The sequence below is a fragment of the Echeneis naucrates genome, chromosome 6 (genome assembly GCF_900963305.1).
Source record: "Echeneis naucrates chromosome 6, fEcheNa1.1, whole genome shotgun sequence".
Taxonomy (NCBI): Eukaryota; Metazoa; Chordata; class Actinopteri; order Carangiformes; family Echeneidae; genus Echeneis; species Echeneis naucrates.
Genome location: NC_042516.1, coordinates 6,593,645 through 6,620,501, shown reverse-complemented (window position 1 = coordinate 6,620,501; position 26,857 = coordinate 6,593,645). Strand labels below are relative to the sequence as shown.

General features: G+C 42.3%; 1 protein-coding gene across 1 annotated transcript; it reads left to right on the top strand.

Moving 5' to 3' along the window:
- The first annotated feature begins 2,550 nt into the window (after positions 1–2,550).
- sall3a (spalt-like transcription factor 3a) lies at positions 2,551–16,965 on the top strand. The gene is given in 5 exon segments (XM_029504574.1): positions 2,551–2,601; positions 11,257–13,251; positions 13,312–14,657; positions 14,693–15,023; positions 15,435–16,965. Coding segments are annotated over 5 exon segments (4,155 nt in total). The 3' UTR covers positions 15,867–16,965.
- The last annotated feature ends 9,892 nt before the right edge of the window (positions 16,966–26,857 follow it).

Below are 26,857 nucleotides of genomic sequence, written 5' to 3'. Positions count from 1 at the left end.
TCCTAACTGAAGAAAAAAAATCACAAAATCCATCACTACAGTTTACAATTCATTTACAAATATATCCGTTTATTTAGCTTCTTAAAAAAAGAACACGATCCATAGAGGGAAATGTCATAATATAAATAAGAGTTGATCAAAAACAAGGGTGCAAAAATCTACAAATTTTAATGAATAAAAAAAAATAAAATAAACGATTAACTTGACGATGTTCACAAAAATGATCAAGGAAATAATGCTTGGAGATGACGCAGGTTTTCCTCGCTTCTTCGTCCTCCTGTCAGCCCTCTCTCCCACCGTCCTGTGATCTTATGCACTCAGACATTTTAAAGCGTGATAACAGTTTGCAAAGTAAAGGGTTAAGGTGCTCCTTCAGAGCCACAATGAGCTGCCACCGATGCACAACATCGCTTCACCCCCACCCCCACGTGCGAGAATAAACAACCGCACTCACTATTAATTATGTAAAAATGCTTTTTATTATAATGTTTACGCCGTGTGTTAGACAGGCCACACAGGAGGCTGCAATGCATAACGCTCTTTATTTATTTGTTGACTTGTTCGTCTGCAGTGAATCACCGAGATGTGATCCATTCCAGTGCAACGTTTCACACCGTGCGTGAAATGTTCGCAAACTGCAGATGAAGTTTAAAAAAAAAAAAAGACAAGAAAAGGAAGAAAGAAAGAAAGAAAGAAAGAAAGAAAGGCTCGGGTGGTGAGCTGAAACCCTACCGCGACACGCGTTCATAATGTACAAATAAATAAATAAATAAATAAACAACAACAAAAAAAAACCAAATAAATAAATGGTCTGTGAGATTAATATGACAGTCCGTGTCTGACGGGCGGTGACTGCTGAGAGTTGTGAGATATTATATGATAGGAGGTCAAAGCTGGGTGTTCACAGTGGAGTCTGAGGACGATCCACTGAACAGTAACGTGGTGGTACATCCTAGTGGTGGCTGAAAGCAATGGGCTGAACCTCTGCTTGGGGGTTAACTCAAACACAGCGCAGTCCCCCCACACACACGGAGCAATGCCCAACGCCGAGAGACCGACGCTGCTGTAGCAGGCTGCCACAACACAACTTCTAAGTTGGCGTCCATGTGAAACCCGCGAGTCCGGCAAAAGGCAAAAAAAAAAAAAAAAACACAGCAAAAGGGAAGACGCCGACCGCAGCTTCGGCATTTTAGGAAACAAGCCGTGTTTTTGGTGTCTTTGCGGTCACCAGTTATCTAAAAGAAAAGGACACTTTTCCTTTTCTCTTTTTCTTGTTCTTTTTCTCGGTGAGGGTGGGAGAGACGCGCACCGAGGCGAAAGCGCAACCGGGGGAGCTAAACACTCAGCCAGAGGAGGAGGAGAAGTTGATCGCGATCGGACACGCTGAAGCGACTTTTCTTCAACTGGAAAAATGAGTTTTTGATCGCACTGACATTCGTGTTGTTGCCGAGAGGAAGGACTGCTGCCAACACGGGACACAGCTTTCTCGGAAGACGCGCGTCAAAGTTTGCAGAGCGGAGCTGCGCCATAAGAAAAAAGAATAATAACAAAAAAAAAAAAAAAAGAAAAAAAAAGCCGGTAACAGTTAAATGTTGCTATTATAAAGAACTTTAACGCACCGGTGTACTCTCTGCCCATCGGTGCCCTGACACATCTCAGCGACTGTAAACATCGCTCCATTTGAGTCCAAGTCAGAAGGAGGTGCGTGCTCTGGACTGCTCTGCGCGCGCGCGCGCACACACACACACACACACAAAAAGTTACGAAGAGAGAAAGTGCGAGAAGTGAGCACTTTATTATGAGAACTTATTATTACGCTACGGTGACGTTCTGGGGATCATAAAGGTCAGAGGGATGAAGATTACAGAGACTTGGTGAAGAATCAGCGGTACTTTAAGAGTTGAGTGCGCTCCGTGACAGGAGCGGGGACAGAAGAAGACTCCGACGGTTCCTGGTGAAGACTCCCACCACCAGCACCACCATCATACCACCACCCGCTCTGTGACCTGGGCATAACAAGAGATTTTGGTGTGCTGTTGTTGTTGTGGGAGGCTGGATAGTAAAGAGAAAAAGAGACGGATAAAGTCTGAGAGTGAAGCGGCTAATTGCTTAGTCCGTCCCTCATTACCATATCCAACCCGAGTCCGCTGGACTGCAGCCAAACCTCCCCACCTTCACACGGTGCCATTAATCGCCAGGCATTATTCACTATCATAATTATTATACCGACATGCGCAATCCGACGCGCGGCAACAGCGGCAGCAGCAGCACCGGCTGATAATTTCACTTTTTTTTTTTTTTTTTTACCCCCCCCCCACCTTCCCCCTTCCCCGCCCCCACCACCACCACCACCTCCATCTCGGCTACCAGATTGTTTGCGAACTTTTTTTTTTTTTTTTTTTTTTTTTTTTTTATGTGTGTGTGTTGATTCATTCGCTCTTTGCTGATGTATCTGCAAAACGCAGAGACATCTCGGAGCGCAAAAGCAGCAGCAGCAGCAGCAGCAGCAGCAGCAGCAGCAGCAGCAGCAGCACCGACGCCAGCAGCAGCATGTCCCGACGCAAGCAAGCCAAGCCTCAGCACCTCAAGTCGGACGAGGAGCCCGCACTAGCCGGGGTGATCTCCGAGCACGGTGAGTGGATTTGACCAGCTGAGGGTTCCCTTATCCAGGTCTCCTTCTTTCAGACAAGACCCCCCCCCCCCCTACCCAACCACCACTTCCCCCAAACCCTCACTTCCCCTCTCCCCTCTACGACCCCCCTTCCTGCTGTTTCCTCACCTCACTTTGTTTCTGCAGAGATCTAACTTAAGTTTGACCTTAAAACCGACAGGAATCATCTGGACTATTTATGGGTCGTCGATAAGATTCATTTCTCTAATGTATCTACCCGAAGTTAAAAGTCTCCTCTATATCGACAAGGAAGTAGACACTTTTAGCCTGAACTGTTTGTTTTATTCCCAAAAATCAGTTGGGCTGACCTGACCCCCGCCCCCCCACCCCCCCCCCACAGCCTGTATCCCATCACTCCCTGTTTTGTCCGAGAGGTGACTTTTAAGATACAGGTGACTAAAACAAAACATCACATTTTATCGGTGTGCATTTACACGCTGTGCTGAGGCCTTTAATCAAAGGCCCGTTTCAAAATAGAAATGCTTTAATACTTTCCCAGAAGGCTTTTCTGTCTTCCAAATCTGGACTTTGTGTGTTGATGCGCGCGAGATAAAACATACGCACAAACGGGCGTGCACGCACACGCGCGCGTGTACACAATTTGAGTTAGAGAAATATTTGAAATTCCCTTCCACAAATGTTACATTTTTAATCCAGTTAGATGTGTCAGCAGGTGAATATTTGCCATTGTGATTAATAGGCACACAGGCCTTCATTATTATTATTATTATTATTATTTTTATTATTATTATTATTATTTTAACTGCGGTCACTTCAGTTTTAGATTGTGACTTTGCTCGAGTGTCTTTTGTCCCCTCAGCGGCTGTCTCTTCTCTTTGCCCGAGCAGCAAAAATGCGGATTGTGTTGCAGGTCGAAGCCTCGTTTTGTCATGGAAATGTTTTTTTTTTTTTGTTTACCCCCCCTCCACACACACACACACACACACACACACCACCACCCCTACCACCGCTCCCTCACATAAATTTGGAACACTTGATTTGTTCGCTTTTTGCTCGCAATGTCGACAACATGGGTTAACAGTGCTCGTCCTGGCCATGTGGGAAAAAAACACCCAACAAACCCCAAAAAAAATTCATTCATCTTTTATTCTGTACTCAGCCCTTTTCCGCAATAAAACGATCATTGCTGCGCTAAAGTCAGCTCTGAGGCAAGGTGGCATGTTGGAGGAATTATAGGAATATTGGGGGATGCTGTTTTCCTCGCATCCTACTACTGCATTTTTATTTACTGTGTATTTTTACTTTGCATTTATTCTTTTAAACGAGTGGGGTGAAAAAAATCACGTTTTATTTCTGAAGATACATAATGATTTATGATGAGTAATTTTCTCATTTCATGTGGCCCTCACTAATACAATTTACTCTGAAGATTAGAATTTCTACTTTAATTTCCCTGAGCTAAATTAGGAAGATGTGTCTGTCTTAACAGCAAATCAGTGCTGCTATTTGTACATTTCCAGCTTGACCCATGTTGACTCACACACACACACACACACACACATACACGCACTCACACTTACACACGTGCACACACACACACACACACACACACACACACTCTTAAGAATAGAGATGCATGATGTAATCTCTGGGGAGCAGCTCTCTTTTGCATCGGGAAATGTTTGGTGTGAGGTGGGAATCACACTCGTGGCTCCTGGCTCTTTTTTCTTTGTCCCACTTACAATTCATTTTAGAACACAAACATTGTCCCTGCCTGAGTGTTCGGATAATCTTTCTCAGATTTTGCTCAGAGGTGCGTAAAAACATCCATCAGGTTGTTCTCCTGTAGGATCGTGGAGTGAAAACCGAGCTTCCTTTTCCCCCTTCAGTGAAATTTTACATTCGGATGATTTACATCATACGTCTAAAAAAATTACTGTTAGTAATTAGTAAATGTGTGAAGGTGTATTGAAGATAGACCCATCATTGTGAGAAATGAATGCATTTTTAGGGAAATCTATCTTTGAATCCCTAGAAGTCTGTGTGTGGTTTTTAAAATAACACATTTTATTGTGTTATATGTAACCTATAGCGTCCATGCCACCAAGCCTGAGACTGGAAGTGTCTGAGGAATGTTCTTGTCTGTCCTCGTTGGAGCACTTTATAGTGGCTTGTTGTCTTCAGGGCAGACGCTGCAGCGAAACAATCCCAAGCCGATTGCCATGCACAGGGAGCCCATACACACCTAAATAAACCTAATAACACCATATCTCATCCAAAGCCGGCGTACACACTCAGCTACACATGTCAGACTGTTAGTGTATCATTGCAGCATGATCAGATTCTTCGCTGGTGCAGCTTGTGACGACACTATTGATCGCTGGCCTTGACGTATCGTTGCATATAGTGTCAAAGGAATTCAGAAGTTCCAGCTATCGGTCGGTTCTTGATTCAGACTTAAAATCTATATATGTTGGGGTGAGTGGTGAGGAGAAAGTCAGGCATTCAAGTGAAATGGTGCTCAAGGACACGCACTCTGTCTGTAGTGCGTTTCACATAAATAGCCACCAACTAAGAAAATATCCATTAGCTGCAAACTTCCCCCATGAGTGCATTTTTTTTCCCCCGAAATATTCAATATGATGTGAACACTGTAATATATATATATACATTTGTGGATTGTTTTCTGCTGATGTGAATCACAGCTCAGTAAGGACTTCACTGTGCTGTGTCTGATGAAAAAAAAAAAAATTAATGAAAAACTAAAAAAAATCAAGTGCCAACAAGCCCTTGTTTGGCACATCATCTCTCCCACAAGCCTTCCGGACACTTGCCTCCTGGGGGAATGGGGGGTTGGGTGTGTGTGTGTGTGTGTGTTAGGATGGGAAAAGGGGGGGGGGGGGGGGGGTGAGTCCGCTTAGGAGTGCTTTTACAAAGCCTGCTGACTTAACCTTTGTCTAGTACCCTGGCCAGCTTGGTCCTGCCGCTAGATGTCAAGCACCTTGTACAGTTGGACCATGTGTGCCGCTGACCTTGGCAGCACAGCTCACCCCGTGTCCTCGAGAGTGTGGACAGTGACAGGCTTTTCATCTTGCCACCGCTTCCTCTCCGTCCAGTGCCTCGGAAGGTTTGTGTGTGTGGAATGTATGGTGGGCGGTGGCACACATGTGGTAAATAAACCCCCCCCCCCCCCCCCCCACACCCCCCACCCCCCAACCCTCCACTTTCCCAGTGCTTTCTCTTTTTTAGGAGATTTTTCAAAGGTACATTTTATTTTTTCAGTTGAGATGTTCATTTAGCAACTCACGCTGCCACCGTATAAATGAGATGAATCCTCCTCGGAGACATGTCCTGACCATGCTTTCTCTGAACAGGTGGACATTCGTGGTTTCGGGGTTTTATTCACGCAAACAGTCACATTTATTCACTGCGCGGATCTGCCTTTGTCTTTAAAAACACTGCTAAGCGGAACTTTTCATTTTCTCCATGAGATAACGTTTAAGGCAGGAATGTACACAGTTGCAGGGGTGCAAGAAAGAAAAAAAAAAAAAAATAGCACAAGGGAACAAATCCCCCACTGACAGCGACGACACGGTTGTTGCCCACTTCCCCTGCAGAGTGGCTTTGTTTGGCTTTTGTTTTAATCCCCTCTCACCATTGGGTGCAGGCCTGTGGACCACCCACATAGCTTTGCCAAAGATGTCTTCAAGGAGACTCTCAGAAATATGACTGTGTCTTAATTACTACTCAGTGCAGAAAACACACATGAACAAGTAAGATCCTGATTGAGAGGAAGGCCTTAGACAGGACAGAGCAGGACAATTTCATTTCAGAGAGAACAGCAGACTGCAGGGGATGTAGGGGAAAGCTAACAAGTCATCAAAGTATAGTGGGAGATTTTGTATTCGATGATTTTGTCTCTTTGCTTTTGACGATTTTGGCTTGAATTTGTTGAGGTGGCAGCGTCACTGAGGAACAGTTTGACGGCTAAGATCTGTAGGTATTATGATGGTACTTTGCTCTGTATGTGTACATTCTACATTAATTATGTCATGTATGTGAAATTTAAAGAAAATTAAGCCGAGATCTCAGTGTCACAAGGCAGAATTGCTTAAGGCCTGCTGAGGATGGGAGTCCATTAGGTCCTGAACTCTCCCCTCATCCACCTCACCCTTCGTGAATCCGGGGGCAGAGAGCCCTCTTGACGTGTGACACAGTCATCTGGACAGAGTGCCGTCATTGAATACTGTATTGCAAATGCTTACACAAACAAATCGTTAATGTTTTGGCTGCTCCACATCTGCAGGCGATGACAAAGGCCTCTCTGTTAGTGCAGATATGACTGTACCATTCTGCAGTGGGACTGACCAGGCTGATGACACACACATGCACACATGCACATACGCACGCAAACGCACACACACACACACACACACACACTGACAGGACTGCAGGACTGCAGGACTGAAGATAGGCTGGATCGTTTGAGGAGTTTTATGTGTTTTAGCCACACTGTCAAGTGACTGTGCAGAGGGACAGAAAATATAATTTGTCTCTTTATATACACATGTAGTAAACAAATCTCCATAAAAAGTGGGGTTAAAAAAATGTTTTTTTATGTCACATAGGCATAGATTTGTCATTTAAAAAAAAAAAAGAGGTAATGCTTATATAGTCCTTTCCTGTGCCTTGATTGATCCCATGCTGACATAAAAAAGGTAATACACAATTGCTGTACCAAAACTAACTAAACACTGAAGAAAAAAATTACTTAAAAATGTCTGTTTCTGGAATTCAGAAAGGTGGAGAACTGATAAAAGAGCAGACGGAAAAAAGTAATTGGCTCAAGAATTCCAACATTGTTAAACCCAGCAGGCCTCTTTTTTTTTTACCCTCCCCTCCCAACTATGGCTGGACCTACAGTGATGCATCTGTCTTTAAAGGACGCTAAGCTATCCTCAGATGCCTGAGAAGAATGCATTTTAAAGGGAGCCAGTTGTAAGAGAGTCCAGGCGTTGTATAGAGGCAGCTTTAAAATATCACAGTTTGACAAAGAGGTTTTACGCTACAAGTTGTTCAAATGTAGAATATATAAAACTTGAATGACTCTTTTTCTAAATGAGATGGCAATGACGCTGTGCTTAACATAGAGTGAATGTTATCAGGGTCATTGTCTGTGTGTGTGTGTGTGTGTGTGTGTGTGTGTTCATTTAGTGAATCTGGAAATTGTTAAGAATGAGAGAATTCGTAATTGCCTAATGCTTCGCTCAATGCCCGGTTCTGTGGCTTTCACAGAAACAGTGGAAAGCATGAATACCTCATCTGATATAATATGTCAGATTAGTGGTTTCAGTTAGCATGCCAAAGATTACTGAGCAAGATAGCAGAGACACAGATTCAGCTTCTAGAATTTCCCTATTGAGCGTGTTCAACTTAATATTTGCATCTGAGTAAATGAAGATTGTTCAAAGAATGAAAAACGGATAGTTTTTTTTTTTTTTTTTTTTTTTGGGGGGGGGGGTCCATCTCTGCCTTCCTATGCTATAGGGAAATCAATATCCCCATCAACACCACACACACACACAAACTTAAACCTACAAATTTTACAATGCTCTGCAATTATAATAACAGCACTGACTCAATTATAGATATGTTCAAGTAGACAGAAACCTCAGTATATTCCAATGTAAACACATATTTACATATTGAGTTAAATCTTCATTTTTTTTATGTTTTATGGATTTTAATGGTGGATTACACATTTCTGAATTAGTTTGTTTATTATAGAATTAAATAATCAAAAATTCCTGAGGACTTGCTTCTGAAAATAATATATTTCTTAACAAATATTACAACAAAACCGAAGGTGTCAAATGGGAAGGACATTTCAAGATAAAACCAGGAATGTTTGTCAAAATTGAAATTTTACAAAATTGCAATTAATGTATTTCTTGCCATCAAAATAAAACACAACTATATACAGCTATATAAGAAATATAACTATTCAAATGTTAAATTTAACAAGACATGCCTCTGTAAATGATCATATATCCACACACAATTTGTAAATATTTTTCCAGTGGCTGAAGGAAGTGTGCGTACATGTGTGTATATCTGTGTTTTTTTTTTTTGTTTTGTTTGTTTGTTTGTTTTTTTTAAGGTGTTCATCAAGGCACGCAAATGGAAATGTTCAGTCTATCCGCATACGGGTGTGAGAAAATGTGCCAGTCTCTGTGTGTGTGTGCGTGCGTGTGTCTGTGTGTGTGTGAGTGCGGTCAGAGGGGTACAAAGGCCCCCACTTGTAATTGTATGAATGAATAAAAGAGATTGACAGTAATACCATTCTAATAACTAATCAGCTCAACACAATGCCTACTCATTTGTGTTGACCTTTCAACCCTCAATTATGGAAATGAGTCCTGCTGTCCGCTGGGCTAAGGAGATTTCTAGGCTGCTGTCACGTGTCACTGACATTTTGAATCACTTACTCCTTTCCAATTGTACTTTTTTTTGTTTTGCATTTGAGCTTTTTAAAAATGCTTTACATTATATATATATTATATATATATATATATATATTACAACACAGATTAAAATGGTTTACAGAATTGTAGCTGGAAAATTAAGGGAGAGGTGAAACTATAAGTTAAATGTAGGATAATAGTTTTTATCGTCCTTTACCTGCCTAATCAGTCTTTTCTAATTTACCCTGGTAACATACATGATTAGGTAAAATAATACCATGCCTTGTCAGCCCTGCCCCCGGTGAGGAGGAGAACGCGGAGGCCATCCAAAGCCTTTCTGTTGATAATTAATTAAGTTACAGACACCAGACAGTGATAGCTCCTGCCCCCTTTGGAGGAGTGATGAATTTCTTTACTAATGAGTCACTGTAATAGGGACAAATGTTTCATATGTGCTTCACCATGGCTTGCTCCGTGTTAACCTTTGAAATGCACGTAGGCGCTGTTTGAATGTCAGGATTACTCACTTAAAAAGCACAGTGAGGCCTTTGCTGTTGGTCAGATGTGCAGTGCGTAATGTGGACTTCTTGGATGTTATGTCTGTGTCTATGTGATGTCTCATTATGTCATGCGCTCAGAACTCAGGTTACAGTCCTGTGTTCAGATGAAGTCAAATTTAACAAATGCGTGAGTTTGTGTGTTTATGTGTGTGTGTGTGTGTGTGTGTGTGTGTGTGTGTGTTTGTGTGTGCCCGCTTTGATAACCCAATTTTTAGCAGCTACGGGCGTTTTTTTTTTTTTTTTTTAAGAATTACAAACTCACCTCAATATTGAATTCACCTTGTTTTATGGCAGCCTTTTTTTTTTTTTTCGAGTGACTATGAAACAAATCATTTTTATTTGCAGTAAATGCCCATGAAAATGTCCCAACATTTTTCTTTACAATGTTTACTGTATATAAAATAGTTTAATATGTGGATAAAGACCGATATGACCAGATATATGATGGGTGTTTGAACAGGGGACTCTGATATGGAGTATGTGGCGGTGATTGAGCGCACCTCCTACTCGTTATGAATGCGCACACACAAGCAGACATACACACACACACACTCACACTGCACACCACACAGTGATGTACGACTTTGCTTGAACAGAAAAATAAACATACAAGGGAGGCCATTTCTGCATGGTTTTGATCAGGTGTGAATTAGGCCCATGTTCGGAGCTCGTGTCTGCTGGTTTGACTCTTGATGGTTGCATGTGGAAGAGGAAGTGGCTTCCTACAACTGTGATTAAACATGTGTAACTAATCAGAGACTTTGCTGCCATGGCACTAGCATGTAATTTGTTGACTCTTTTTTTTTTTTTTTTTTTTTTTTTTTTTCAGAGGGCATGGGAATGAGGGAGAGAATCAGCCAATAACACAGAATTTCTTCACAGAAAAGGAATGTTTAGTATTTCAAAACATTTAAATTTTTTAATTATAGCTATTGGTTGCACACAGTTTGAATAGTTTCATTCAATGAGTCTTATTCACGGGTGCATGAAATGTAGAGGGGCTACGGAGTCGATACATCTATGGTCTCATTGTTGACACTTTCCCAGATGTTATACCAAAAGAGTATTCCACCATGGAGTCCCTTGCTTACATTCAAAACTAGTATTACCTTTGCAATGCTAAACGAAAAGGCCGAGACATTTGGAATTCAGGTGGAAATGACTGGGCTTGATAGCAGAGGGGAATCCTAATGAGGCCATCAAAGTCCTGATTTGTACCCAACAGATGAGGCAGCTGTGAATTGTATGAAACATTGGAAATCAATAGTTTCTATGGAATTTCATTAAGCGGCAGTATCCACAATTGATAGGCCCTCATAATTTGATGGATTGCACAAAGAAAATTATTAGCTGGCTCTATAGAGACGGTGTGAATGCACAAACCTGGGTCTTGAGAATTGGTGAACTAGGGCAATTTGTTCAGAGAAAAAAAATAAAAAGAATATTGATTTTGGTTATGTTAAAAGAGAGAAAAAAAATCAAAGGTTAAATCTTTGCTGCACTGCACTGCAAAATATGTGTGGATTCTTTATTGATTATTTATTCATTAATTCTTTGTGTTTTCTTTTTTTTTTCTTTTTTTTTTTTTTTTTGCTCCATCCTCCTTCCCTCTCTATCCGCCCCTCCCGAACCCCTCCCTGTAGCCCAAGGTGATGTGTTGGATGATGCCGACAGTGGGAACGAGAGCCGCAGTGGCAGCGAGGAGACCCACGTATGTGAGAAGTGTTGCGCTGAGTTCTTCAAGTGGTCAGACTTCTGTGAACATTTAAAGAGCTGCACCAAGAACCCCCTGGTGCTCATAGTGAATGACAATGGGGACACACCTAACCCCTCCCAGGAGTACCCTACAGAGCCCTCCCCTGTACCCAGCTGCCCTAGCGAGCAGGCTGACAGCGAGGACCCCAGGGAGGGCAGCCACAGTCCTGCTGGTGAGGGGGATGACATCCCAGAGACAACAACCTTAAATGGGCTCAATGTCCTAGAAAAGGAGGACGAGCAGATGGAGCTGGAGCTTTCGCCGGAAAAAAATATGGATCCTGAAGAGAGAGATGTGACATCCCCTGAGCCAGATGGCTCCCTACCTCAGCTCAACGATGTTGTCCCGTCCACTGTTACAAGTTACGCCATGCCAAGCACCAATGTTACCTTGGAGACTCTGCATGGCACACGGGTCGCAGTTGCCCAGTTTTCACAGAGCGTAAGGGCGGCAGCAGGCAGCGGGATCTCTACCATGGCGATCCCCATGATCCTAGACCAGCTGATGGCCCTACAGCAGCAGCAGATACACCAGCTGCAGCTGATTGAGCAAATACGCAGTCAGGTGGCGCTGATGAATAGACAGTCTGCCTCACAGCCTGCTCTCAGTCACCATCACAGCAACGCTGCAGGAAACCAAGGGCCCGTTTCCTCTTGTGTCCCCCCTGTCCCCAGTCAGCTTCAGCTACACAACTTCATCACCCCTCCTGTCCATCAGCTCCCTGTTAGGTTGCCGGCCACACTCAACGGTCAAGGTTCTTCACCCCTGACCTCAGCAATAGAAGGGCCTCTGTCTCAAACACCACAAAGTGGCAGTCAGCAGTCTAACTCTTCAATCCCCAGCACATCCACAAATAATACAGTGTTTCCACAGACCAGTGGTACTGGATTGTCATGTCTAATTCCCCCCTGCTCATCCTCAGTCACGAACAACAACATTAGCACTAGTAGCAGCGTAACAGGAGGTGGTGGCATTAGCAGCAGCTCAGCTCTTTCCAGGAACTCCACCACTCCTCCCTCACTCAGCCACAGTAGCCTCCTGAGCTCCGCCTCCAGTCTACCGCTGATACCTCACAGCTCGCCCAGCAGCGTTATCTTTCCCAACCCTCTGGCCAGCATAGCAGCCACAGCCAACGCACTCGACCCCCTCTCTGCTCTGATGAAGCACCGCAAGGGGAAGCCCCCGAATGTGTCTGTGTTTGACACTAAGCCTAGCTCTGAGGACCCATTCTTCAAGCATAAGTGTCGGTTTTGCGCCAAGGTGTTTGGCAGTGACAGCGCCTTACAAATCCACCTGCGTTCCCACACCGGTGAGAGGCCCTACAAGTGCAACATATGTGGCAACCGTTTCTCCACCAAAGGAAATCTGAAGGTCCACTTCCAGAGGCACAAAGAGAAATACCCACATATTCAGATGAACCCTTATCCTGTGCCAGAGTACCTGGACAATGTGCCCACAAGCTCAGGCATCCCATACGGTATGTCTTTGCCCCCAGAAAAGCCAGTAACTACATGGCTAGACAGTAAACCCGTCCTTCCCACTGTCCCCACCTCGGTCGGGCTCCAGCTGCCTCCCACGCTGCCGAGTATGATAGGAGGCTTTGGTGAGTCTCCAAGCCTCACTCCACTCAACAGGTCTCCTCAGAGGCCATCTCCACCTTCAAGTGAGTGTGCATCTTTGTCCCCTAACATAGTCACTGACTCTGGCATGACCACTACTTCACCCTCCCCAAAACCTAGCCTAGGGAGCGATGCGCCTCCTCTTTTGAAACCGGAGGGTGTTCTCCTGCCCCCGAGCTGCTCCACTAGGCCGGGAGAGAACACCACCACCACAACTACAGTCACTCAAGTGGTCCTTTCAACTACAGTCACCTCCACCACATCGTCTAGTTGTGGCCAGGTCACTGAACCAATCAGTAGCCCCAACTCCTCCTCTAACTCTGTCTCCCATCCTGTCCTTCCCATGATCTCAGACCAGTTCAAGGCCAAGTTTCCGTTTGGTGGCCTCCTCGACTCTATGCAAACCTCAGAGACATCGAAATTGCAGCAGCTTGTCGAAAATATTGACAAGAAGATGACCGACCCAAACCAGTGTGTCATCTGTCACCGTGTTCTGAGCTGCCAGAGTGCTCTCAAGATGCATTACCGTATCCATACTGGTGAGAGGCCTTTCAAATGCAAGATATGTGGGCGGGCATTCACCACCAAGGGGAACCTGAAAACACACTTTGGCGTCCATAGATCCAAACCACCACTCCGAGTTCAGCACTCCTGCCCTATATGTCAGAAAAAGTTCACCAATGCAGTTGTGCTCCAGCAGCACATCCGTATGCACATGGGAGGGCAAATCCCCAACACCCCGGTCCCTGAAAGCCTGCAGGAGATGGACACTGACCTGTCCTTTGACGAAAAGAGTTTAGATGCGATGAGCAATTATGACGACGACCTTCTAGATGAAATGGAGCAGGCTATGGATGATGAAGCTGACTTAAAAGAGGGGGAAATGGACCCATCTAAACCTTATTCACCTGGAAGCTCCCCACCAACTTCCATCATCTCTAGCATAGCTGCAATGGAGAACCAGATGAAGATGATTGACTCCACTGCCAACATGACCCGTGGGTTTGGTCAAAAGCCCACACAGAACGGCAGCAGCTTTGGAGGAGAGACTGATTGCTTAACCACTGATTCACTGTCAGCAGTGGGGGATGCTGAAGGTCAAAGCTTGGGGAGCCCTGCTTTGTCTGAGTCCTCTGGCTCCATGCAGCATTTGTCCCCAGCTCACAGCCACTCCGAGAGCCAACGATCCAAGTCCCCAGCCACACTCAACAATAATAACAACTGCAGTGCCCTGACAGCAGAGGAGGGCCACGAGAACAATACAGCAGGCCTGGCAACAGTGAAGTCGGAAAAATCAGAGACTCCATCTCCACTCTCTGCTACTGAAGGCACCGGGGCCCTTGACCTGACTGCCACTCAACATGGCAGGCACTTTATCAAGGAGGAGAGCCACTTCAACATGTTGTTTCTAAACAGGGATCGAGGTACGTGTGCAAAATCAATGCATCTCCTAAAGTGACTTACATTTCTAGAAAGGTTTAATGCTGTACTTACATATAAAGATAAACATTGTAAACAAAAATATGTATATGTTTTACTCCGCATTGCAGTAAATACTCATGAATAGTGTTTGAAGTGATTGAGGAAATATTAAGTATTATAAATGTAATATTTATTTGACTCCTTGTTTTTTGTTTTTTGTTTTTTTTTTCAGGGCTGAGCACTTCTAATTTGGCCAGCACTGCATCAAACATGATCAAGATGGAGATGAATGGACACAGCAAGTCAGTGTCTCTGAGCGACAACTCTCACCTGCCCGTGGGAATCCAGGTTTCTACTGCAGCACCCCAGACCACCATGAGCCCCAGCATCAACCCCATGTTGGCGCCCCCGCCTCCACGCCGCACCCCTAAGCAGCACAACTGCCACTCGTGTGGGAAGAATTTCTCTTCAGCCAGCGCTCTGCAGATCCATGAGCGTACGCACACTGGGGAGAAACCTTTCGCCTGCTCCATTTGTGGAAGGGCTTTCACCACAAAGGGGAATCTGAAGGTACGAAACAGTAAATGAAAATTTTGCATGAATGGGGTATAAAAACTAAGGGACTATGGCCACATTTATGTTAAAATACTGTATGGCCGGATGAAATTTCAGATTTACACAACCATAAGTTTGAAGTCATCAGTATCAGATATAATCATCAATAGTAAAAAAAAAAGGGTTATCTATTGTAATGACCAAAATGTAGTTCATCGTGTTTATCTGTAACAATCTTGAATTGCTCTTTAAATGTACTGCAGATTCATTCCCGAAAGAGTTTGTTTTTCTACTCGTGATGGACTTTCCTCTCCATTCCCATCCATACAGTGTTTGTTTGGGCGTAGTATTTACCTTGGACATAGTATTTGTAACATACCATGGACACTTTCATGACATTTCTTTTTATTTTCTTACTAATTTTAGGTTCACATGGGAACACACATGTGGAACAACGCTCCAGCCCGAAGGGGTCGGCGGCTGTCCGTGGAGAATCCCATGGCCCTGCTGGGCGGGGATGCCATGAAGTTCAGCGAGATGTTCCAGAAAGATCTGGCTGCACGGGCCATGAACGTCGACCCGGGCTTTTGGAACCAGTACGCAGCCGCCATCACCAATGGTCTGGCCATGAAAAACAATGAGATCTCTGTGATCCAGAACGGAGGAATCACCCAGCTCCCCGTCAGCCTCGGCGGTGCAGGAATCACTTCCCTGGGAGCCATGCCTGGAGGAATGGACCGTGTTCACACAGGCAGCAGCCCTCCCATGACGGGTATGGAGAAGGCCGGTCTGGAGGTTGGGGCCAGCCGCCCCTTCTCCAGATTTATGGAGGAGAACAAAGAGATTGGGATCAATTGAAAATACTTTTCCGTATTATTCCAAGGTAGGCATTTGGCAAAGACTAAGAGTCTGACGACAAGGACAGAAACTGCTGATCCGGTCTGAACTCATGCATATTATAATTATGTACAGATTAAATATTTTTTGTTTGGTTTTGGAAATATAGTATTTAGTACTGATTATAGGTCTTTCACTCATTGCGTCCTCACTTGATATTTCACCTATACGAAGAATACTTTGTCTCTTGTTTGAGAATATGTCGTCTTGCAAGATTTGCATGGTACTTATTGGTTTTTATCAGTATGTTTGACTGCTTTTATGACTTTCTTTGAAAACCAGGATCCTGCCTCATTTATGATGGACAAGCATCTTATCTGGACAGGACTAAAACAGAAAATAACATGGGTCGGTGTAAAGACAGTCTTGCCTTTGCCTGGGAACTTTGTTCATGATTGCCCATGGATAGACTGAAGAAAAGACTGGTACCAAGTATAGTGTTTCTGTGCTCGCCCGATATTTTTTCTCATGAACTAGAAAACTTGAAAAAAATAATGTTTGAACTATTTTAATCTTTACATTTAGTCTCCCAGCATTGTCTTATAATATTGTCCTGTGTCTTTAGTATTTATGATATTGACAAAAAAGCGGGTATACAATAATATATTTAATGGCCCAAGCATTTTATTGATCCATTTTTTTTCTAAACTGCAGGCTTCACTGATAAATATCTCTTTCAATAAAGACAATATGTCGTGTGAGTTGAACAACAGAGAAAAACGGTAGGTTCTATTTGGATATCTGTTGACTATGTGTATCTCATTACATGGTAAAGAGGCTAGAGATATCCGAAGCTGCTATGAACACAACCCTGCTTTTAACCTTTGTAAAAAGACAAAAGAAGTGATCCTTTTGAAGAAATATCTATGTATAGAAATACAGACAAATCTAAAACAGGTATGCATATTTTGTATCACATAAAAATAGACATCATGAGTTGAGAGTATTTGTCATGTTTGTGAATGCACTTTTTAAAAACAAGACGTTTTGTCTGTGAGTTACCGTTAACCTTTTGACTGAGCTATCTATCACGTGCTGTTTTCATTGAGTCGGTTCTCTGTTATTGCATCTGTGCTACTCGTCAGAGTGCAAACTCATCACTCAATCAAAACCTTCTTAAATAAAAAAAAAAGAGAACAGGTGTGTCTTTTAATGGTTTCCTTATCTGCATCACATTCCATTCTCATCTTTACATGCTTTAAAATTTGTTCCATCAAATGCATATGATTAAATAAATAAGTGTTGATGTCATTTCCATGCTTTATAAATTCATACATTATAATGTTTAATATTTTGAAGCAATAGAAATGTGACAGGAGAGCTATAATACCAATTTCCCTGAAACATCAAAAGTAAAATTTGTATTATTTAACCGTTCCTACTTACATGTATATAATACATGACATATAATTATTGATTTGATACATTGATGATTGATTGATCCACTTGTTTTCATTTATTTTAATTTGCTGCCCATTTCTTTTCATGCCTTTTCTTTTGGGACATGTCGTTTCCACATATTTTATAGTGGCATCCTATCGAGTCCCAGCAAAATTAGTTTCATAATCTGTCAGGATTATTTTCAATGTGGTCGTCTTCCACTGAGTTTTCCTTACATGGGACAAAAAAGGTAAGATCAATACGTCATATTTACTTTAGGTTTTTATCTTGTATGTGTAGATCAGTTAAAAAACTGAATGATAAGACAATTACAGCTAATGATCTTTCCCTCTTTGACTGTTTATAACGGCACTGATCTATACGTTACAGATTATATTAACGCATCAGACACAGGACATACCATAATACTATACTGAATTATAATTATCAGTGTAAATACACAATATATTCTAGACTATATATATCATAAACAATATGTCATGTCATGTCAAAGCTTTTTTGTCGCTGCCAAATTTATAAAGCCCAGATAATAAAGCTAACCTCTTGTTATTTTCAGTTCATAATATTAAAATAATCAGTAGCAAAACTAACTAGATGGCAGCCCAGTAGGTTAAAACATTGCCATTTCCATGTGAGAATACAACATTCATTTCTCTACCTATTGCACAATCATGTCTTGTGCTTCTATGGAAAGAAATGTAGCAGTGTAGCATTGTGTGTGTGTGTGTGTGTGTGTGTCTAAAGGGAGGGTGGCATCCACCCACCATTCAGTCCATCTGGTGCAGTACACTTGACTCAAGCTCCTTCCCGTGTTCTCACTCTCTCCAATATAAAAAAGCCAAAGCAGGATCACACCAGATATTCTTAGACATCATGGGAAAAATATCCTGTGAACAACATACGGCTGCATCAGGTGCAAGATAAAAGAGAATTCCAACTTTCATCACTGAGTACAAAAGAGTATTTTAGGGTCTTATCTGACTAGCAGATGTGACTATAGCCTTCATCCCGAATTCCTCACCATATAGAGTCAAAGATAATCACAGCCTTCAACTCATTTTCATGTCAGTCGGTAAAACATGGCAATAAATCATTCTTAAAGGCAAAAATCCAAAAAAAGGGGAAATACAAATAGCTGAAGTTGGTCCAAATCAACAAAATGCCATTATCTGATTTTAAAATATCGTCTACCATCCTGGTTGTCCAACTTGTCGATTTGAACAGATGTCTGCAGTGTTTCTCAGCGAACAAAACTGCAAGCCATCATAATTACCGGGGACACTCGTGAGCAGCAAAACTTTAATAGATAGATATTGGGAAAAAAACAGATTGGATTTTGCAGGGTATTAATATTGCAAATATTTCTGTTGTAAGCCAACCAGTGCAATATCCTCTGAACTGTTGATTGTTCTGACCAAGTCCAGCTTACATCAGCTTTCATTAACAAGCCATAAATGTTTATTTTTGTGTTATTTTCCCTGTGACTTTCACACACATATTACTTTTCATGGTGATGAATCGGAGCTAAGTCTTCCCCTGGGAGCTCTTCAGGCTGATTCGGTAATGCTGGCTGCCGTTCCAAAGCCCATTGTTTGACATTGCACTGTCAGCTGATTGCACCGGCTTAGTCAGTGGAATTGTCAAGTAATGAAAAAATTTCATACTGACCAATTTTCTCTCTATGAAGATGCTTATTTGGGAACTGAGTACATTCCCCTCATTCTTCCTCAAATTTAGTAAATGATTTCGCAGACGGCCACTGTGCAATCTTTGTGCAAAGATCGTGCCTTTTTGAGGCTCTTAAGTGGTGACTCTTGTCAGTCTCATAATATAATTCAACAGGCTGTTGCTGCAGCTTTATAGAAATACTCCGTGGAAAAGTGCTGCCTCGCCTCAAGTGATTTCAATTATGGTACCTTTCCAGCTGGACGTCGGGTTAAACGAGGTTATAAACTATGACACTATAGGATTGCTATTTCCATAACAAAATTTAACTGTGTTACCCATATTTTATTTTTTTCCATTGAGCAATGCAATACAATGGAATGTCCTCCATGAGAAGTGCAATTTCATTTTACTGTTAAAAAGCAAAGCATTTATGAGCAACCCGGGGGAACACAGACAAGGAATTATTCGAGGTGTGTCCATTTAAGAGGATTTTAGAGAGGGTTACGAGGCTAATTATCTAAAAGTAAACATAGCATGCCTTTCCATTTCACCTGGATATTGTTTTTCTTGAAATGTGACAGCTTTCCTCTTTGTTCAGCACAAGTGGCAAATTGCTTGGCCTCCTTTTTTTTTTTGTTGTTGTTGTTGTTGTTTGTTTTATCTGCACTTCACTTGTGTTTGTGCGCTACCTGTTTGAAGTGAATATGTGTGACATTTGGGCATGGCACAGTGTGAACAGACAGGCCATCATTGGGACGGGGCTGTCGGCTGTTTGTTTAATGCCCTGCCTACTGTGAAAGGCTCCCTGGAACAGGCGCAGTAAATATCCCCATTGATCCAGAGGCAGGGGGCCCTATGATGATGTAGTGGCGAAGAGCCACAGGAGTAAATCTAACCGACAGTAATCCAATCCCATTCTCAAGGCTCTGGGATCTGAGATAGGTGCTTTAAATCCAAAAGTGTGCCTTTTTGCACAAATTCCCTGCCTTTGTTTGTGCTGCGTCCCTTGTTTTTTACTTCGACATCTCAGCTCCAAAGGCGATTCATAGCTTGCTTAGGTGCAGCTATCATTTATATTTGTTTGCATTCAAAGTCCCATAATGATGTCACAAATTCATTCATTCTTATTGCAGCTTTGTTTGTGTAAAGCACGTGCATCCACAATATCCAAACTCCAAAGTTAAGAAAGTGTGAAAGGTGAGTGCACTTGTGTGTGTGTGTGTGTAGCAGCACCTCGCAGGTAACCGGTGGTTCTGTGAATGGTAGAGGGATATACTGGAAACTCTGAAACCCCATTAGGCTGGAATTTCCCTTTGATGGCCGAACGCTACCTACCTAGCGCTTGACTGGTTGCTTGGCTGCCCCAGCAAGTGTTAGTTTTCATGCAGGCTCTCTAGACGACAAAGTTACGCACTCCAGATCCCCTGGAAGAGGATTGTGTGGTTTACGAATTCAAATTCTTTCCTGTATGGATTGTTGAGTGTTACTGAAGCGTGGTGCACTTTAGCCCGGTGAGCATTTTGAAACATTAACAGTTCAGTGCAGTGAGGGATCGGCAAGCGTTGCTCACCATAAGGAGATGCCTGTGGTTTGTAGCACACAACAAAATTATTTTTAATGGACTTCACTGCATGCATCCAACACTATTCAATGGTTAGCTAAACTTACATTTAAAATTACTTACCACGGGGCATCTGAATAATTATTATTGCGGTACAGGTTGTGTTCTTGCACATCTGGTATGGAAATACAAATTTCTTCTCCTTTGTTTTTGTGTAAATGGGTGTAATTTAGTCCAACCTTCAACAAGCCTCTTTTACCCTTATTCTAAGGAATGTGACATGCTCACTTCTAATAATGCTTTTAATTTGATACACTTCATCTGCCCCTCCATACTAACAAAGGGGCACTGTATATAAGCCACTGAAACTCTCAGTCACAGGCAGGTGGAAGGAGACTCCTCTTGCCATGTTGTTGAGGTCTGGCAAAGGTGGGGGTCGTCTTATCACGTGCAGTTGGGTACTTAGAGAAAGCGGGAAAAAGAAGTTCAAGGGAAAGGTGGGGGTGTTTAAGAAAATCGATGGATGCACGGGACGTAGTGGTGGTTCACCTGAAAGAGAACACGTCATCAATTAAACAAACTTGGCGAATAGGGCCAATTCATCAGAGTGTGGCGTGGATCAGCTATTGGGTTCAGCTTCAACGTGACAAATGCCGGACCTCCTCTGTGTGCCCAAGGTTGCCGATCGATAGAGATCATCATTGTGATGTGGCCTTTTATCTCACAACCCGCTCCCTCAAGCTTTATATTATTCCCAACACAGAGATCTCAAAGGAGGAGGCGGGGTGAGAAGGGCACGAGTCTGATTGTATCTCTTATTCTCAGAATGAATGGGCATTATTCGCTGTCACGCTATTTGATGATCAGCCTTGCCATCGTGCAAGAAAGTTTTGAGGGTTATTTTTAGGGTTGCCAGTCGCTGTCGCAGTTTGTTTCATCCTGGGATTATTCCTCGGGAGATGAGTATCACCCTGTTTAACATGTTGTCGCGCACTGAGGGGACTGAATCCTCTCAGCACAAGCCTGCTCCACCTCAGCAGCACTTATTCAAATGTGTCAAATCCGGCTGAGAGAAAAGCCTCCTGGGTTGATATTGATCTGAACCATTATGGAATTCCATGCCAATAAACTGTTATGACTTACAGCAACAGTCCAATGATTACGCTCCTCTTCAGTCACATGGCCATGGAGAACTTCCTCATTATCAGGGGCCATTATGAGAAAATGGAGTTTTGCAATTGAGTTATGCAATGATAAACATTGACTTATTTCAGCTTTAATCGTCTAGTTTAACTGTGTTATTGGTGTCTAGGCCTATAGAGTTGCCAGTAATTGCAGTGTTGTTATCTGCTTCATGATCCACTCTTTTGATTTTTTTTTTTTTTAATTTATTTATTTATTTTAAATCTCCCTCTTATGGAAAGAGCCATAACCCGAAATGCACTTTTAACATCACTCTAAGAAGACAATGTGTCTCATTTAGGCTGTTTTCATAGTGGTCTGTATTTCCTGTAAGCTTTTCTGACTGAAATATAATTGAAAGTTGCACCACAGACTGATCCTCTGCTGGTGATTTATGGGCACTTTAAGGTCAGAAAAATTCTAGAAAGCGTACTAAGAAAATAGCTTTTTCACTGCAATTTATCGGTCCAACCAATGACGCTGAACGTTTTGAAATGATTTAACAAGAAACGTGAATAAAGAAGGTATTCTCTGATGCAAAGGTGAACTGGATGGTGTCCTGAGGTTAGGGTTGGGGTAGCAGCAGAGGGTTAATAAATCGAAAAACTCATAAAAATGCAAAATATGCCTACTGGCCTATGTGATAATAAGACAGGCCGGTTGCAATTTTACTCAATAGACTAATTTCATACACTTAACAGTCTTTGTCGAATCTGTTCCGTCCCTTGCAAGTGCTGAAACTGTACACCTGGGCTGTAGTGTAAAATATGCATGCGGACACTATCAGTTACATGCTTCTAGCCTGCTCCAGCTGGGAGAAATTGAGGATATTACAACTCGCTCTGTGTTTCGCTGGCCAGCCCCAGTTTCCCAACACTGATTTGAACCCAGCTCTGCTATCTGCTGCTCATTAGATGAGATTTCAGCCCTGCTAATGGCTGCAGGAATGAATAAAGGCAAGATTCGCAAATCTACTCCAGAAGTAGCGCTCGACAATTATGGCCTCTAACTTCTCCCGTTCCAACTGGAATTAAATATGAACAGTTACAGCTTAACATACAGGTGTTACTATTATACCAAGTCAGTATAATGAAAAAGTCAAACATTTAGAGAGCCCATAACGATAGGCAGACTTTACATTTCTTCTCAGTTTTAGTACAGATCACTGTAAGATGATAGTGCAGTGAGCGGTGCAACTAAAGAAACCTGCTACACACCATTATTTCACTCCTAGTGATTGGAAAAGAAAATTAGGCTTTGTTGTTGGTTGCAATTTTAAAATGATAGAAAGCATAGAAGGGTGCAGAGCAATGACGCGGTTGCCCTTGATGTCGACTAAAGTATAAGAAGCCCATCCTCAGCAGATCCTGCTTCACCCGCCTGATGCTGTTTTTGATGCAGCCAAATTGTGAGCAGTACTTGCTGATGTGTGGCATTTGAAGAGTTCAGAGTTGTCACTGTCTGTGATTGACATGATGAGAGGATCAATGCAAAAGCCTTCCTGCCCAGCAATAATCCATCCAAACTGATCACGCTTAAAATTGCCTCGGGGTATTGATTACATGTGCAGGTCCAGAAAACACCATAAGCACTGTGCAATAACAATCAAGTTGGCTAAGGAGGCTGATGCTTTTCCTCCTTTCTTCTTTCACAGTCATCAGTTAGTTTGCTCAGTTTGACAGCAGCTGGTAAGGACAATAACTTCAGACAAGACGGACGTTCACAGGATGGTTGAGGAGATATTTAAAAATGTATTAGTAACAACATGTGCCAGCATTTGTCAGATACAAACATCATTTAAATATTGCATTGCAAAATATTCCATCATTTTTTACACATGGAAAGAATCGGTTGCCGATATCTTTGCTATCCAATCCAATGCTATCAGAGCTGATGAATTAATGGCCCAAAAGTTAAATGCTTGTTAAAATGTATTACTTTAGAATTTGCTTTCATACATCCCACATAAGTCAAGCGGGTCTTGTGGAAAATAACTGAGGGTCACATGATTATTCTATGACTATAGTTATCAGACACCATCTAATCAGCCATGAGATGATCACCTCAGTCTAACCGCAGTCTAAATAAATACATTAAAAAAAAAAAAAAAAAAGGATATGGTGTGCGGCGGCACGTTGCCACCTCAGTAGCCTGCAGTACAGTATGTAGGACAAAGCTGTCCATGATCACAGTAGACCATTGCCTTACACCTTATCATTTCCTCTGGAGCTGAAACTCAAACTGAGACTCATCAATAATGCACCTATGATCTCCATTCAGAAGATCTCAATGGCAGATTAAGCTACTGTAGTATCTCCTCTCCTCTCTCCACTCCAACTTCTTCTATGTATTTCCTTTACGGTTGGCATCGATACATGTAAATTCCCTTTACTGACCAGACAAATGGCACCAAATGTCCAGGACCCTCATTTGAGGTTTTCGTTTTCCTCATAGATTTTGCCATGAGTCCGGTGCCTGCTGTTCATCCTGTCCTCTCTCTTTTTTCTTTTTTTTTTCTTTTTTATTAAAACCCACACAGATGGATGTTTCCATAATGAGTTTTTGTTGTTGTTGCTGTTTCTGTTGTCTCTGGACAAAATTATATTCTTTAGTATATTGGGTGAGAGATGCTCCCCTGTTCAGCTCTCTTACTCTCTAACTGAATTATTAAATACACAGAATCTGGTTAAGCAGTGTACATTTTCCTAAAGGTCAGAAAGTTCATTAACTATGGGCTGCCATTGATTGTATCCCTGTGTATATCTCAGCTTGGTGTAGGTTTTCAACCTTGCTTATTGAGTGCGTACAACTGCAGCAACAAAAGTTCGGTTTTAATTTTCCATCTGGGGCAAAATGAACCGTAACTCAGATTTTTATGATTAAATCAGAGATTTATTACTTTGCGAAATTGTTCAAAAGGTTTGCCTTTTTTCCTGCAGTTGACTTTAGCCAGGTTTGCAGTTTGATGCACTTTTCAGCGTAAGGCCACATGCTTTTTTTTTCCTCACTAGCTGTATCTTTACACAGAAAAATCCATAATGACTATGACAGCCACGGTATCTGTTTCACAACACTCCGCTCATGTCAATCAGCATGATGCAGATAAAGATCTGTGTTTTGATTGAAAGTGTGCAAAATTACTCATTCTTTACATGTGCGACTTTGATGTTAACCCATTTCAAATCATATCAGATGTTGCACGAAGAAAGAACAGCCCAATCAGCAGAGATGATTTCATAAAGAGGGCTCTTGGGTTTCAGCGTCATAAATAACTCATGGCAATCACATATTTCTCTGACTTCTCTCATTTTAGGTCGGGATGGAAAGAGGGCAGTTGTGACAAACATTGTTAGCGAGGCTGCCAAGCCGTTCTGACCTGGCTATGGGTCTTGGCTGCTCTCGTTACTCTGTGCGCAGACCTATGAGGTGATGTCCCAAGTTATCCCTATCCTTACCTTTTTTAACTCATTACATACTTGGGCTATAGGAAAAAAGAATACTGGTGTAGCTTTAAGGATAATTTGTAATACAATCATGAGCGTGTATGGTGCCTTTTGAAGCATGTGAGGTAACGCTGAGAGTTTATCTACAGGGGAAAGCATGAATTTTGTATAATCTCTTTGCCGCTTCGTGGTGTATGCAATGTTACTGTTTTTGGCTGCCTATTTTACAGTGATAATAATGATGATAATGTGTGAGGGCGTGTGCTTGCGAGTGTTCATGTGCTGCCCTGTAAGGATTTTTGAAATGGCTTGATTCATAAGTCATGGGTACCCCTGCTGAGACCTCTTCCTACACGTGCAATTTTCCAAAGCCAGCTTCTTGCCAAGCAATAATTATGCTGAAGTTTTCAATTACACTCCTTCCATTTCATTAACAAAAAATGTTTGGCTATTGTATAATTAGATATATGAGCTTACCACCTACATTTAACATAGCCACTACACAGCAGCTTGATGGAAAACAGAAAAGGATTTTAGCATGTGTGCATTTACCGTGGTTTAGTAGACTACCATAAAGTAAAATCAGCTAGACGATGTGCAGCAGGCTTCCCCCTCCTTTTTTTCCATCTTTTGCTAAAGTCCTCTAATCTACAATAAGTATACAGACCTATAATTGAGTATCATGAGATGTTTGATGAAGTATGGGAGGTTCTGTTAACATGCAAAGTACACATGTACACTTGCCGCATATAATCAGTCGCTGTTGCCCATTAATTTGTATATCACAAGACCATACATCAGAACTATGTGTGTAGGTGAGAGATTATTAGTTACTTTAGAGTCTGGCATTTAATTACGCTGGGAAAAAAACTACTATCATCCTAAATGAGCTCCATCTATCCAATAAACAAGAGCGTTTTTGCACTTGGAAACTTGTCTCGCCTTTCTTCCCTGTTGCAAAGTATGACCCTTTGATGATATTATATAAAAGATTAAGCTGTCCATCATCGTGGCTATCTTACCATCTTAAGTGGCTGTACCCTGTTACCACACAGGCTTGAGTTTCAGGGCAATGCAATCCAATACAAGCCGCAGAAACTCTCCTAAGTCCTGTCATTTTGTCTGTTCCCTTTCACATCCCTCGCAACAGGTTTCCACTTGAGGCCAAGATTGTTCTCAGTCCGTAGGTATGCGTTGCCGCTCTACCTACATTAGCAGAAAACCGCAGAGCTTATTGTGACTGAAAGTAACTTAAATCATTGGCTTGATGTCCGTCGTAGGTGCTTTAAAGGCTGACCAGTTCGCAATGGGCAAATCAAATTGACTTTAGGGAGTTTCTAAACTGTATATAATGACAAAGTCATTGTTCACATTAGATGTGGCTGACCTAGTTGCTTGACGACATTGCATCGCTGATGGACAGCAACGCTCATAGGTGTGTCTGTGCTGTCGAAAAGCTGACAGAGATCATCCTGGAGACAAAAAAAAAAAAAAAAAAAGAAAGAAAGAAATGAAGGAGAAACAAGTGATCTGATGACGCAGAGATAAAGTCGGCAGGGGACTGAGTCTTAATGAGGCTGGCCTCTCATTGGAGAGATGGCAAGACGTTCTGTTCAGCTGGCCTGTAAAGTGATCCCGGCCTGATATTCTCCGGCCCTGTGACAGAATTATTAAAAGCTCATCCTCTTAATGCAGCA